The following is a 16,390-nucleotide window of genomic DNA, read 5'->3' on the forward strand; positions in this document are numbered from 1 at the left end:
GCCGGGCAAATCCTCTTCTTCAATACCACTTCTTCCTCCTCCCCCCATAAAATAGCCACCTGGGGCCATTAGCATGGTCAGACACACCTGTGTGGAACCCCTTTAGTATCAGCACAAGCCCTCTGAAGAACATTCTCCTTCTCTGACAACCCTAAGGTCTGAATTGCCAATAGCCTAATGATTTTCCTTTGCAGGTCATGAACAGACTTAGATGGACCACAGAACAGGCTTTATTGTATTTATTTACTTTGCTAATAGCAAGAATCAAGAAAACTACAAAAAAAGTTGAAAACTTATCAGAGCATGCCTCTATGCATCAAAAACACTTAATCTCTTCATTTTTAAAAACAGAGTTTTGTTGTTAAACCGTGGGAAAGAAATTATTAATGGAGAGTTCTCAGAGTGAGAATAACGTAATAGTGAGCTACCCTGAGAAAAGGGGCGAGGGAGGTGTAACAGCTACTCTACCAAGATTATCTGGTGAAGGGCATCTACCTAAATGAACTGTTCACTACGGGAATACAAAGGAATCCAAATCACATCAATAAAAAACCTAGCATTATCAAAATTATAAAAAAGATACAGAGTCAGTAAAAATAGATGTTTTATAGATAAAACGCAAAATCCAGCATGGGGTTGTATGGTGTCATATACTGTCATCAACAAAACCAAATAACAAGGATTTAAGTTAGCGCTGGCCCCTAAATGCCTCTAGGTTTTTTGCATGGGGCAGGTACCCCACTCAGAATTTAAAAGCACAGTTAGATGTCCAAGCCTTCATTTCTGGTTAAGCAAGTGGCTCTGAGGTGACAGAGGCAGATACAGCAATAGCCATATCGAGAAGTCACTTTTGGGTCCCCTAAGAAAATGACTTATGTTTACTGTTCAGGCTCTAGGAACTCTGTTAGTATTTGATGAGTTGGGGGGACTGGAATAAAGGGTAAGGACATGGAGAGGAAGATTTAACTAACTTCCAGAGAACCTGGATGGAATTCTAGGGTGGTTTGCTTCATGGAAATCCAGCCAAGTAACAAACTGACTTTTGTGGTAAAGATGCCTATATTTTCACTACTCTGCCTATGAGCTCTTAATGAAGATGGCCCTACCTAAGAAAAACACTGTGGCAGGATGAGAAGGGAAGAGTGAAAAATTACTGGACTACATGCTCCCTCTCCTCACAGTTGACCATGACTCTCGTCTTCACTTTTCCTCTCCAACTATCCTTTTTTTTTCAAACCTTCCCTCTTCCTTTTGGCAAGGGGAGGTATGAGTAGTTGGATGAGGAGATGGGGGCTATTCATCCTAGTAACTTTTGAGGTATGTGCCTCTAGGAATGAGGGCAGGGAGAAGCTGATTTGATCACTCAGGTTAGCAGAAAGTCAGTTCAATGGCTTTGGGATTGCAATCTTGCTTTGGTTTAAAACCTTGTGAAGTAGAGCCTATTGAGAGAAGCAACTAGAAGCCAGGCTACATGGAGGAGTTCCCACCTTAAGGCTAGAGCCAGAGGGGAAGGGACCTCTCCAGTATTCCCAGACTTCCTTCATGGTGATGAGTTTGCCATCTGCCTGAGACCGAAGGTACATTTTTTGGCATCTGTAGAAGGCTGAATTTTGACAGGGTCTTAAGTGCTTAAACAACAGGATATCTATGACAGGCTATACATTTCTGGGTGATTAGAAAGGATCTCATTGGCATTGGGGTAAGAGGTAAAACACTGATGGACTAATCATCCTGAGGAAAATGATAATCCCCAAGAAATGTTCTGCCTTATAGGGAGGCACTCGCTGCTGCCGGACTTGTGGCAGGTTGGCATGGAACATATGCATAGCAAGATCTCCACATAGTGCTTTGTCTGTTACTGTCACCCAAGTTGTAGGCATTGGGGACCCCAGGGATACAGAGAATGTGTTTCAATGGGTAGTAGGTTGATTGGGGGATGTGCTATGCAAAGGTTTTCTTGGAGACCCAGAATTTTCACTTCATCCCTTCTTCTAGGAGCTTATAACTGCTTTTGCAAAGCTTGGCACAGTAATCAAAGAAGTGAAGCATTTAACTAAGCTTATAAAGCCTAAAAGTCAATCCTTGGGCCAAATTATCTGGACTTTTCCATTAGAAATACTTGATATGGTCAAGGGAAATGACAATCTTTTAGTTGCTCTAATAAAATGTTTTTGCTTTCTCCCTTCTAAAGCACATTGTCCAAAGTTAAATATTTCACAATTCTACACCAGTGCAAATATTTTCCATATTTTTATAGAGGAAATGCTGAGTTTCCTGATGCTGGGAGTCACTGCACTAAAGATTAGGAATTCCTGGCGTTTTTTCATTCAACTAATTATAAGCTTTAATTCCCATTTCTAAGGCATTTTTGGTTAATAAAAAAAAGTCAAAGCTAGGAAACAACTACACTACTAATTACAACTATTGGTAATTATGATTTTAAATGTTGATGGTCTACCCACGAACTATTTATTGCATAAGCTCTGATATATGGCTCCATGCTTGGGCTTTCTTCTTGGCCAGGGAGAACCAGACTGGTTCAATTGGTTCAATCAGCTCAACTGGTTTGTGGCACACAGCTGGGAGAATTGAAGATCTTCTGATTCCTCTTCCCATGACAGGCACTTGAAATATCTCATCTTCAAATCCAACTGGAACCACAGCAAATAACACACAAGCAGTAAGAAGCCCCAGAGAAATTGGGATATGTTGTTTATGGGATGCAGTCACATTTTTCCTCTTTTCAAATTTCCTCTGAACCCCATGCTCTTAATGTTTTCCAAATCCTGCACCCTTCATTGCCAGGCCTCTAAAAGTCAGTGCATGAGTAATGCCATGAGTGGTGAGTGAAAGAAAAAAAATCAGTATGGCTATAGTCTGAGGGGCCTGGATATGGGAAGGCCCGAGAGATAATACCTGCAGCTGTAACTGCCCATCTTTGGGGGGTTAATTTTGGACTGTCACATCTTACATTTTTGAACTGACCCCAGAGTGGATTTCTGCATGGTATATGTTCAGTTTTAAAATTCCAAATAAGGGAATGTTATTTTTGTTTTGCCAATTCATGATGTGCTATGAAATGACTGATGACTCGATAGATCCACACAGTAACAAATCTACTCTAACAGGTAGTAACAAACTACCCTACCAAACAGTCTCCTTACCTCCAGTTCTACTCCCTCCCCATCCTGTTTTATGGCCAATTGACTCAGTGGCTTAGACTTAACCAGTGTTTCTCAACCCTGGCTACACATTAGAATCACCTGTGGCTCTTTTAAAACTACCATTGCCCAGGCCATTGCCTGAACCACTTGATTAGAATCTCTAGGGATGGAGCCAAGACCATCTGTAATTTTCAGAAAACTCAAAGGTGACTCTAATGCACAATGAGGGTTAAGAACCACTTGACAGGAGTATAGTACCCATGTAGACCACTAATAGCTATGAACAGATCAGCTGCTGCTGTTTCATGGCCAGACAATGGGCTTGTATGTTCCTAGTCTCATTTTTTCATGAGAAGGACTAAGGGAAAGAGACAAAGACAGTTCAATATAAATCCATCCTCCCCTCCCCCTGCTCCTGCTAAAAAGAAAAGCACTCTGGTAAACACACCCTACTGATGAGACCACATTCTTTTATATCCCAGGAACATGTTTTTCAGCAGTCGTTTCCCTATCTCTCACACCCCTGCACAGAATACAGAGGGGCTGAAACAAGCCACTCAAATAATTAAAAGCACTTGAATTTTGTCAAAAATAGGCTCAATTCAAGGCCATTGGGCCTTTATAGTGGATTATTTTTAACAATTTCATTAGCAATGTAGATGATGAGAAAATGTTGCTTTGCTATGAACTGGAAAGTGGCTTGATATTCTCCTCTTGCATACCCAGCCACAGTATTTTAGTGATCACAGTTTTGTGCCTATACAGCTTCCTCACTGGAGTAACAGACTGAAGAGTTATACAGTGGATTTATGTTAGTCATAATTGTTGAATTTTCCTATAACTGGCTAACATCTGTGTCTAATTGAAAGGCCATGAGAGAATCATGAAATTGATTTGGGGGCAAGAGATAAGCATTGCCTGAGCTTGAAATTGCAAGAGGTTCACAACATTGTGCCAGGGTTATTTTTGGGGTGTGTGTGTGTGTGTGTGTGTGTGTGTGTGTGTATGTATGTAGTTACCTGCTTTGGTCAACTTAGGTAGCATCATTTTTGCCATCTTCTTCCGTCTATAGATACAGGAAGTTAAACTCCTTCTTTGTTGGTATTGATTTACGAGGTCAGCTTCCTTGAATATAAAAATGAAAACAGAAAGTTTATAAGTTCTGATATGGAAACAGCCAGTTATTTATTCAGAAGACCATAGGGTGCAAGCCCTGTTCTGGATAATATGAATTCAATGGTGGTCAAAAGGAATAAGACATAGACGATAGATGATATCTATATCTATATAGATATCTATATGATATCTATAGATAGAAAGAGAAGGAAAGAAGGAAGGGAGGGAGGGATGGAGGGGGAGAAGGAAGAAAGAAGGAAAGAAATAGCCCCTTGGTTTTGAGTTTAGGTTCACAAAACCTAAGCTGCCTTGTTTACCACCTTTCAGACCTGGAAGAACATCTGTAATTTATGATTAGGTCATCTGATCATACAAGTAGTATAAACAGTGCAACATGAGAATTATTTAATTTGAGAGCAACCTTTCCCCTAGCTCTTTTCAAGCACTTAACAGCTAACTCTAATAGAACGTTGAGGTTACAAATCCTTTGATTCATCGAAGTGAGTTCTGTAGTTCTATTTATTTTTTTTAAAAATTTGTATTTTTCCATTTTATTTATTTTTTCTTCTTTATTTTTTTTAAATGTTACATTAAAAAAATATGAGGTCTCCATACACCCCCCCACCCCCTCACCCCACTCCTCCCACATCAACAACCTCTTCCATCATCGTGGCACATTCACTGCACCTGGTGAATACATTTTGGAGAACTGCTGCACCACATGGACAGTGGTCTACATTGTAGTCTACACTCTTCCCCATCTCACCCAGTGGGCCATGGCAGGACACACAGTGTCCAGCATCTGTCCCTGCAGCACCACCGAGGACAACTCCAAATTCTGAAAATGCGCCCATATCGTATCTCTTCTTCCCTCTTCCTACCATCAGCAACTACAATGGCATCTTTCTCATAGTTCTATTTAATAAAACTTGCTAACAGCTGACTTGAAGGATTTCTTGTATTAGAAAGCAATATAACTGTAGATCTTTTCAAAATAATACAGCTTAGCCTTTTCAAATTAATCTTCTCCACAACTGATTTAAATAATGAATTTATATAACCTAGTGCATCTCCCTCTGGCAAAGCCTCATCCAGAGGCATCCTCAAATCCTTCAACCCAGAACCCTAATAAAGGTCTACATCTACCAAGGTGGACTTTGCTTCTGTAAGATCCTGTTACCATAAAATGCAAATGGTTAAAAAAGTCTTTAAAACAAAGAGTTTTAAACAGGTCTTCATGTGGTCTCTTACCAAATTGAGTAAGCGCTTAAAAGTATTTTTTTGTTGTTGTTGCAGTTTTGACAACAGGGGTTCTCATTCCAACACCTCCCAAGACATTGCAAATGGGACGTTGGAAGCAAGATGTCATCCCTTATCTATATGTGGTATCATTAGCCTAGTTCATAATACTTTTTTTTTTTTACCTACAGAGGTGCCACACTAAGCCAAATCAATATGTAGAAATCCAAACATCAGACAAAGGTAAATCATTGTGTCCTAGTATGGAAAGGTGCCCAGAAAATGAAATATTAAATGAAAAAGTAGTATGTACAGTTTGATTCAATTTATATTTTAAAAATACATGTACTTATTTATAGGCATAAAATACCTATAAGGAATAGTCACTGAACTCTTACCCTAGTGGTTACTTTTGGAGGTTTTTATGACTTACTCCTTATTTCTTAACAAATCTTGTGGAACCGTGCTATAGAGTATGTAGGATAGGGTTTGGTTTACAAAATCTCCCCGGATTTATTACTTTTCACAAACACTTTGTGGCAGTTTGATATTATTTATGAATTCCAAAAAGAGATAGAGATTATGTTTGTAAATTTGTCTGTTCCACTGGGCATGATAACCCTTTGATTATATTAGATTCAGCTGTGACATTGATTAAATTATGTTAAGATTAGGGTTTTGATTCAACCACATCATTAGAGTGTGACTCAGCATTGAGTCCCAGGCCTCTTGGTGGGTTGATAAAATAGACTCTTACATGGAAGTAGATACACAGGAGAACACAGAAAAAGACATGGCAGAGGAGAGATGAGACATTCACCTGATAGTTTACAGCTGACCTTGTGAAAAGACCAGACCAGCTGAGCCCAGAAAAAGACAAGCTCTGGAGAGAGAGACAAGTCCTCCAGCCTACAGCTGAGATCAGAAGAAGCTGGGCCCTTGGAGCCTTAAGTGCAAGAGGAAGGCTGAGATTTTGGTAAGGAAGTAACCTTCAGTTGGACTCTTTAGGGCCTTCTGACTGTGAGCTTCTACCCCAAATACATACCCTTTATAAAAACCAACAGATTTCTGGTACTTTGTATCAGCACCCCTTTTGCTGATTAATACACCCTTTAAGAAATAAAGCACAACATGCTTGTGAAAGAACAAGCATGAAGATTTTCCGTGAAGATTCCTCCTCCCTTAATGAATGCACTCGAAGAAAAGGGGAGCTGCCTGCCTCATAAAGTTTCCAATAGAAGCTTACTCAGGGATTCCAGCCACCTTTGGGAGTGTTTTCTGGGCTACCCCATGTCCTACCCCAAATCCATGCTCCTTAATTTCAGATTTGGTTCCAGCTCTCATCATGGTATTAGGCTCCTTCACAGGAACATGGGCATGAAAACTCCTCTGCTTCTGCTTTGCCATTGTTATCCAAGCTGGCTCTGAGGTGGCATAATTTGACTGTTGACCAGGAGCTTTTTCTGAGAAAGGAATAAAAAAAGAGTTAGAACTGGAACAAGACAGCAGGGACTTAAGCATGGCTGGGGCCTACCCACAATAATGTCCCTTCTTTACTTGTTATCTGTTGATGTTCATTTGGCAATTATGAGAAGGGCCCTCTTCTTTCCTACCCTGCCCCAAACCTGGCAAGGCAAGAGTTCCTGGGGTACTTAAGAAGCTTATACTTCAAAATGGGCATGCCGTCCCCTTTCTGGTCCCTTTCCCTCTCTTATACCTTATTCTTCCTCTCCCCAAATCAGGGTAGGATAATGTTTGCCAGGGGGCTGGGAAAATTCCAAGGGGTCAAGAGACTCAGGCTACTGATAACATTCCTCTGTCTCCAAGGGAAAAATGAGGAAGTATTTCTTACTTCGGAGTCCCTCACACAAGACTGTGTGTGGGTATTCATGGATGTTTTTTTTTTAATTTTTTTTATTGACTTTATAATAATATTACATTAAAAATATATATGTGAGGTCCCATTCAACCCCACCCCCCCACCCCCCCTCTCCCCTCCCCAACAACACTCGTTCCCATCATCATGACACATCCATTGGATTTGGTAAGTACATCTTTGGGCACCTCTGCACCTCATAGACAATGGTTCACATCATGGCCCATACTCTCCTCCATTCCATCCAGTGGGCCCTGTGAGGATTTACAATGTCCGATGATTACCTCTGAAGCACCATCCAGGGCAGCTCCATGTCCCAAAGACGCCTCCACCTCTCATCTCTTCCTGCCTTTCCCCATACCCATCGTCCACCATGTCCACTTTTCCCAATCCAATGCCACCTCTTCTATGTGGACATTGGATTGGTTGTGTCCATTGCACCTCTATGTCAAGAGGAGGCTCAGATTCCACATGGATGCTGGATGCAATCCTCCCATTTTTAGTTGTAATCACTCTAGGCTCCATGGTGTGGTGGTTGTCCTTCTTCAACTCCATCTTAGCTGAGTGTGGTAAGTCCAATAGATCAGATTGTAGGTGCTGGAGTCTGTTGAGGCTCAGGACCTGGCTATCACATTGTCAGTCCAGAGATTCAAATCCCCTAAATATATCCTAAACCCCAACATTAACTGCACCTCCAACACATTAGCATGAAAGTCTTATGAAGGGAGATCCCATCTGAGTCCAGATTCATCACACATAAACACCATTTACAAAGAGGGGAAAAATGTTCCAAATCTCTAGCTATCAGGGAAATGCAAATCAAAACTACAATGAGATACCATCTTACACCCATAAGATTGGCAGCTATGAAAAAAACAGAAGAATACAAGTGCTGGAGAGGATGTGAAGGAAGGGGAACACTCATCCACTGCTGGTGGGAATGCAGAAGGATCCAACCATTCTGGAGGACAGTATGGCGGTTTCTCAAAAAACTAGCCATAGATTTGCCATATGACCCAGCAATACCACTGCTGGGTATATACCCAGCAGAACTGAAAACAAGGACACAAACCAATATATGTACACCAATGTTCATAGCAGCATTGTTCACTATTGCCAAAAGTTGGAATCAACCCAAATGCCCATCAACAGATGAGTGGATCAATAAAATGTGGTATAACTCAGCTAAGATGGAGGTGAAGAAGGACAACCACCACACCATGGAGCCTAGAGTGATTACAACTGAAAATGGGAGGATTGCATCCAGCATCCAGGTGGAATCTGAGCCTCCTCTTGACATAAAGGTGCAATGGACACAACCAATCCAGTGTCCACATAGAAGAGGTGGCATTGGATTGGGAAAAGTGGACATAATGGACAAAGGGTATGGGGAAAGGCAGGAAGAGATGAGAGGTGGAGGCGTCTTCGGGACATGGAGCTGCCCTGGATGGTGCTTCAGAGGTAATCACCGGACATTGTAAATCCTCACAGGGCCTACATGATGGAATAGAGGAGAGTATGGGCCATGATGTGAACCAATGTATATGAGGTGCAGAGGTGCCCAAAGATGTACTTACCAAATCCAATGGATGTGTCATGATGATGGGAACGAGTGTTGTTGGGGGGGGGAGAGGGGGGGGTGGGGGGGGTGGGGTTGAATGGGACCTCACATATATATTTTTAATGTAATATTATTACAAAGTCAATAAAAAATTAAAAAATTAAAAAAATAAAAATAAAAAAAAAATAAAAAATAAAATGTGGTATATACACACAATGGAATACTACTCGGCTGTAAGAACAAACACACTACAAACACATGTGATAACATGGATGAATCTTGAGAACCTTATGTTGAGTGAAGCAACCCAGACATTGAAGGACAAATACTACATGACCTCAATGATATGAAATAAACAAGCTGCCCTAGATAGCAAGAGACTGAACGATAGGCTTACAGGAAATCATGGATGTTTTAAGGCATATACAATATTATGTGGTGAATGTGAAGGTACAAGAGTTTGGGGAGAGATTAACGCCCTAAAGGCCACTTAGCCCTAGCTTCTTAGATATTTTAGGTGAATGAAGAGACTGGAAGTACAAACATTTATATTAAGATTTCAGGCTGAGAGTCTGAACATAGTGCTCTATTAATAAGTTGGCTTTACTCTCCTGTTACTTTTTCTGGAACTGTAGTTGGTGCTGGGGTTTAATGTATACCCAGAGGACCTGAATCTCTGGACTGACCATATGATAGCCAGGCCCTGAGCCTCAACAGACTTCAGCTCCTACACTCTGGTTTATTGGACTTATACCCCGCTCAGCTAACAGGGAGGTGAAGAAGGTCAACCACCACACCAGGGAGCCAAGAGTGCCTACAACTGAAAGCAGGAGGATTGCATCCAGTATCCATGTGGAATCTAAGCCACCTCTTGATATAGATGGGGAGTGGACGCAACTATTCCAAGGTCCACAGGATGGAGGAATAGAGTATGAATTTAGAGTGGACTTACCGATATTCTATTCATGAACTATTATGATTAGTAATCGAAGAAAATGTGGCATTGGTGTGGAGAAGGTGGCCATGGTGGCTGCTCGGGGTAGGGAGTGGGAGGAAGAGATGAGATGTGGGGGTGTTTTCAGGACTTGGAATTGTCCTGGGTGGTGCTGCAGCGACAGTTTCCGGACATTGTATGTCCTCCCATGGCCCACTGTGTGGACTGAGGGAGAGTGTGGGCTATGATGTGGACCATTGACCATGAGATGCAGTGGTGCTCAGAGATGTATTCACCAAATGCAATGAATATCTCATGATGATGGAGGAGATTGTTGTTATGGGGGGAGGAGTGGGGTGAGGGGGGTGGGGGGTATATGGGGACCTCATATTTTTTTAATGTAATATTAAAAAATAAAGACAAAAAATAAGTTGGCTTTAAAAATTCACTTGCGTTGGGGAGGCTTAGTACATGTAAAAGAATTTTGAGAAAAGCATGAAGTTATAGCATAATGTAAGGTATAGAGGATGGGAGAAGAGGGAATGGGGAGATCATGTGATCATATGTCCATTACAGAATGTGGATGGGTATCCACAGGGAGATTCCCTTGAGAAAGAGAAGAGTCAAAATTAACCACCTCCAAATCAATTAATCTAAAATAGGGCACTATCTTGTCCCCAAATCCACAAGCCAACCCTAAAGGAACATCTCAGTTGGCAAGATTAGAACACACTTCCTCTTATTCAAGACTTTGATTTCTAGTTCTTCCTTCCACTTGGTACCTACTTGCCCTCTGGGAAGATAAAATCTTACCTGGGATCTTGTGAGCAGGTTGCTTCTTAGCCATGTCTTCAGATTTGGGCCTGATCTGTTGCTTCTCTGCCAAGTCAGGTATTGTAGTGAGGTTCTCTGAGGTGCCCAGGTGCCTCTGGAAAGTGCTTCTTCTGACTCTCTGTTCTTTACCAATTGGTGATGGAATTGGGCCCAAGCAGGATGAAGGAAACTTGGTAAAGTCAACTTGTTTCTCACCCTTGTATTTCTGTGAGGAAGGAATTTTCTTTAGTCGAACTCCGAAAAGGTTTTCAGCATCAGTGCCATTGGTGGGTGAGCTAGAATGGCTGTTATTATTTTGATGACTACTCTCAAGAACTTCCTTCTTACAGTAAGGACCCCCAGAAAGGGATGTTTGCCAGGCTGGAGCGATAGTAAACTTCACAGATTTGGTAGCAAGGGTTGAGATGTTCTTAACAAGGTCTTCAGACACTTGGCTTTCTTTCTTGGTTTTGTTTGGAGAAGCTAGACCTTTTGGTAAGGGCCAGCTACTAGAATTGCCCTCAAAAACGATTCCCTCAGCAGTAGTTTTCATAGAACTTGAATAAGCTTGTTGGTGATTTTCAGGGTTTCCAAAAGTCTGAAAAGGGTGTCTGGGAGGCATTTGCTCCTCAGGACAGCCTCCCTCTAAAGGTACACTCCCTGAGCCCATTGAGAAAATCTGTGGCTGGAATTCAGACCCATCTAAGGTTTGGAAAGGATGTCTGGATGGCAGCTGTGCTTCAGAACTCCTCCACTCTTCAGGAAAGCTCTCAGAAACAGAGGCAATTTCTTGCTGGTGCTCAGGCTTCCCCAACGCCTGGAAAAGGTTTCTGGGAGGCATCTGCTCTTCAGAACTTCTCCCCTTCTCAGGAGCACTCTCTGAACCTGAGAAAACTTGCTGGTCTTGAGGCCTCCCCCAGGACTGTAAAGGATGCTTCAGAGGCAGCAGCTTCAAAGACATGCCACTTTCAATGTCAGAACTCTCTGAACCTGAGAACACTTGGTGCTCAAATTTAGGCCTCAACAAAAATTTAGAAGGATGATTTGAAGGCAGGGGATCCATATAAATGCCCCCCTCAATATCAGGGCTCTCTGAACATGAAAAGATTCGCTGTGCCATAAACTTCACAAATGACTGGGAAGGACGCCTGGGTAGCCCCGATTTCTTAGAAATGTCTTCAACAGGGTTCTCTAGACGTGAAGACATTTCCTGGACTTTAGACCTTAAGAACTGAGAAGGATATCTGGAAATGCCCTCCTCAACAGTAGCACTTTCAAAACTTGAGGAAATTTGCTGGACTTTATGTTTAACAACAGCCTCAGAAGGCTGTCCAGGAGGCAATGGCTCTGTAGAAATGACTCCCTCAGCTACAGAGCTCTCTGGACCTCCAGAGACATGCTGCTGTAATTCAAGGTTCACACATGACTGGAAAGTATGTCTGGGAGGCAGCAGCTCCACAGAACCACTCCATTCTGCAGAAGTACTCACTGAACCCGAGGAGTCTTCTTGCTCAACTACCAGTCTCATCAGGGACTGAGAATCGTGTCTAGGAGGCAGCAGCTCCATAGAATTGCTCCTCTCAACAGCAGTGCCCTCTGGGCCTGCAGAGACTTGTTGGAATTTCGGCCTCACCCAAGGCTGGAAAGGGCATCTGGGAAGCAGTGGCTCCATAGAACTGCTGCATTCTGCAGAAGCACTCACTGAACCAGAGACTTCTTTCTCAGCTTTTGGTCTCATCAAGGGCTGAGAATAATGTTTGGGAGACAGCAGCTCCATAGTAGTGTTCCCCTCAGCCACAGTGCTTTCTGGACCAGTGGATACTTGCTGCTCAACTTTAGGGCTCACCCATGGCTGAAAAGTGTGTCTGGGAGGCAGTGACTCTACAGAACCACTCTGTTTTGCAGAAGTACTCCCTGATTCTAGGATAATGTTCTGTGGCTGGAATTTAGGCCTCACTGAGAACTCGGGAAGACCAGAAGGCAGCACCTCCATTAAAATGCTCTTCTCAACACCAGTGCTCTCTGAGATTTGCTGGACTTGAGAATTTGTCAAGGACCGGGAAGAATATTTGTGGATCAGTTGCTCCATAGAAATAATCCTCTGAGAAACAATGCCCTCTAAACCTGTGAATTCATTTTCTTCAACTTCAGCGTTCATCAAGGGCTGGGAAATAATTTTAGGAGGCAGGGGCTCCATAGGAATGCTCCCCTCAACAGTAGCACTCTCTGGACTTGCAGAGACTTGTTGCTCAATTACTGGTTCCATCAGGGGCTGAGGAAGACATCTGGAAGGCAGTGACTCCATAGGAATGCCCCCTTCAGCAGCAGCACTCTGTGGAACTACAGATATTTGTTGCTCAACTACTGGTCTCATCAGTGGTTGAGGAGGACATTTGAAAGGCAGTGGCTCCATAGAAATGCTCTCCTCAACAGCAGCTCTCTCTGGACGTGCAGAGACTTGTTGCTTAACTTTAGGGCTCACCCAGGGCTGGAAAGGGCATGTGGGAGGAAGCAGCTCCATAGAAATGCTCCTCTGAACATCAAGAATTTTTGGACCTGTGGACAGTTCTTTCTCGACCATGAGTCTTGTCAGGGGCTGAGAATGTGGTCTGGGAGACAATAGCTCCATAGAAATAGTCCCCTCAACAGTAGCAATTTCTGGACCAGGGAAGATTTGTTGCTCACTTTTAGACCTCACCAGGTGCTTAGAAGGGATTCTGGGAGGCAGTGGCTCCATAGAAATTCCCCACTCGAAAGCAGTGCTCTCTGCACCTTCAGAGACTTGTTGCTTAAATTCAGGGCTCACCCATGATTGGAAAATGCATCTGTGAGGCACTGACTCCACCGAATAGCTCTGTTCTGCAGAAGCACTAGCTGAACCTGAGAAGACTTCTTGCTGAAAATCAGGAGTTGTGAAGGGCTGAGAAGGGCAATTAGGAGGCAGTTGCTCTGTAGAGACACTCAGCTCTTCAGGAGTGTCCTCTGAAACTGAGGAGATTTCCTTTTGGACTTCAGGCTTCCCCAAGGCCTGGGAAGAGTATCTGGGAGACAGATCTTCCTTACCACTGCTCCAATCCTCACCACTATTGTACTTTTCAGTGCATCTATTTGATTCTGTAGAGACTTCATCTGTAGGCTCCCCCAGAGCCTGGGAAGGGCACCCAGGAGTCAGCTGCTCCTCACAACCACTCAATTCCACAATAAAACTTTTTGATTCTAAGACTTTTTGTTCATCTTCAGGCTTCCCCAAGGACTGAAAAGAGTTTCCAGGAATCCACTGCTCCTCAGCACCACTCTTCCTCTCTGGAGCACTCTCTGAATCTAAGGAAACTTTCTGGTAGTCTTCAGGCCTCCCTAAGAACTGGGAAGAGGGTCTGGGAATCACCTGCTGCTCAGAACTGCTCAATTCCACAACTAAACTTTGTGGTTCTGAGAAGACTTCTTGTTCATCTTCAGGCTTCCCCAAGGACTGGAAACAGTGTCCAGTCCTTGGGGAACTTCTTTGCTCCTTAAAACCACTCTCCTCCTCTGAAGTACTCTGTGAATCTGAGAAGACTTGTTGACAGTCTTCAGGCCTCCCCAAAGCCTGAGAAAGTCTTCTGGGTAGCAGCCTTTCTACAGAAATATCTTCCTCTGCCATAGCACTTGCTGTGCCTGAAGCATTTGCTATAAAAGTCTGGAGAACATGTCCAGGAGGTTTTTCTTTACAGATAGTTAGGATATCCTGGGCTGACTCCATTTTAAATTGGGCATTTGTCAAATCAAGGCTGGAAGCTTCCCCTTCTGACTGCATATGAGAAGAATCCATAAACACCTGGGCCTCCAATGACACTGAGCGAATATCTTCTTGGGTTGTAGAAGGGCTTTCCACCACTGGTAAAAGTGGAGCTCTGGCTTCTGTCTTCTTGGCTCCAGAAGCCCCATCTTCATAGTATGATGGTAGACCACTAACTGTGGATTCTTTCATGTCCCCAGATATGGCTTGTGGTGCTAATGCGTTTTTGGCTTCGAAATTTATGCCAGCATTTCTCCTTCTCATGTCATCTTTATCTGAAAGCAACTCCTGAGGGGTAGCTGTTTCTGCTTGTGGAGTTGTGGGTTGCTCCACAAATTGCTTCTCCAAGGGCAGGTGCCAGAAGGAGCAATCCCTGGCAGTCTTCTCGGCAGGTGGGGACTCAGCTCTGTCTCCTGGGCTGTGCCCTTGGCCAGATTGTTTAAGTCTTCTTCCTCTGGTTCTGCACTCGCTTGTTCCTGAAGAACTTGGTCCTTTTCTTCCATGTCTTCTTCCATATGCTTCTGATATTGGGTAGTGCTGACTTCTAGCAGTATCAGTGTTTAGAGCCTCATCTGTTGTCTGCTTATCATAAATCTCAGCTTTGCTGCTTTTTTCTTGGTTTGAAGGACCTGTACCAAATAGAAAAAGGAGAAATATGTGTGCTTTTGACTTCCTAAAATAAGAATACTCTGCCCTAGCCCATGGGTACCTATTTACTGTTTAATTTCCTAGTATGAAGAAGCATCTATTGAGAAGATAGAAAGCATCTTGGTCACTACAAGCCTTGGCAGTTGAAAAATCTTAAAGGGAAAGCCCAGTTTTATGAACTGATTCCAGGGTTGGTTCATCACTATTTTATCAATAGTCTAGTCTACCATTAGGTATGGGACACATCAAAAGGCAAATTTTGAATTTGTAACAATGATTACCTTTGAAGAGACTGACTGGAATAGAGGAAAGGGAAATATTTACTTTTTAATTGACATCTACATTTTCTACTTAATATTTACCTGAACTGCTTGAATTTTTTATATTGTGTGTGTTGCTTTACTTTTTTAGAAAGTTGCCCACAGAAGTTATGTGGGAGGTAGGATCATGGGCCCCCCTTTCCTTCTATTTTCTACCCTTTTGTATTAAAATAATCCTATGTAATATTATATATACAAAGCAATTCTTAGAAAGCCTAAACAATTGCATCAGTCCACAGGCCAAGCACAAGGCAACAGTTACACAGATTGCTTCTCTGTAGTCCTTTTACTGAAGAACTCCATTTGATCCCCAGGTGGGAGGGAGCCTCCCTTCCTTTCCTCCCTTGCCATCTAATGCATATCTAGCTCCATCTTGTAGTTTCATATCTAGAATACAGCAGTAAGCAGACCTGGTTGCACTCCAAACCACTCCCCACTATATGGAAAACCAAAGTATCTACCCCCATGGATACCTCAGTTCTATCCTCTGTGCATAAAAAAAAACTATTAAAAATAAATATGAAAACTATTTAAAAGTAAAAGAATTTATTTAATTTATTTCTATGGGGGAACCGTTTTGCTAGTTTTCATGGGAAAATATGTTTAGGGGTATCCTGTCTTTGAGCCCACATGTGAAATTCTTTGTGGCAAAAATATAAAATAACTGTTCAACTTAATTTGTAGAAGTGGAATTTTGTGGGTTTTTAAAGAGAAGTTGTAGAAAAAATCATGCATAAAATACAGAGTTCCCATAAACCACCCTATTTTTAACACTCTGTATTAGTGTGGTACATTTGTTACAATTCATGAAAGAACATCTTTCTACTCATACTATTTACTATAGTCCATTGTTTGCAATAGGGTTCACTGTGTGATGGTAGCAAAACACTGTGAATGTAATTAACAGCACTGAATGATGTGGGTGGATGCAGTTAAAAGGGAGA

At 42.5% G+C, this 16,390-nt stretch overlaps 1 protein-coding gene across 1 annotated transcript in view; it reads right to left on the reverse strand.

The window, feature by feature from the left end:
- Positions 1–224: 224 nt before the first annotated feature.
- The window catches only part of KIAA1210 (KIAA1210 ortholog), a 95,251-nt gene continuing 79,085 nt past the window's right edge, over positions 225–16,390 (reverse strand). The window contains exons 8-11 of the mRNA XM_058290971.2: positions 10,704–15,107; positions 6,819–6,982; positions 4,184–4,289; positions 225–2,651 (exon numbers count right to left, since the gene is read on the reverse strand). Coding sequence (XP_058146954.1) covers positions 2,470–2,651; positions 4,184–4,289; positions 6,819–6,982; positions 10,704–15,107 — 4,856 coding nt within the window. The 3' untranslated portion in view covers positions 225–2,469. The remainder of the gene's footprint in view (positions 2,652–4,183; positions 4,290–6,818; positions 6,983–10,703; positions 15,108–16,390) is intronic.

The sequence above is a fragment of the Dasypus novemcinctus genome, chromosome X (assembly GCF_030445035.2).
Source record: "Dasypus novemcinctus isolate mDasNov1 chromosome X, mDasNov1.1.hap2, whole genome shotgun sequence".
NCBI lineage: Eukaryota > Metazoa > Chordata > Mammalia > Cingulata > Dasypodidae > Dasypus > Dasypus novemcinctus.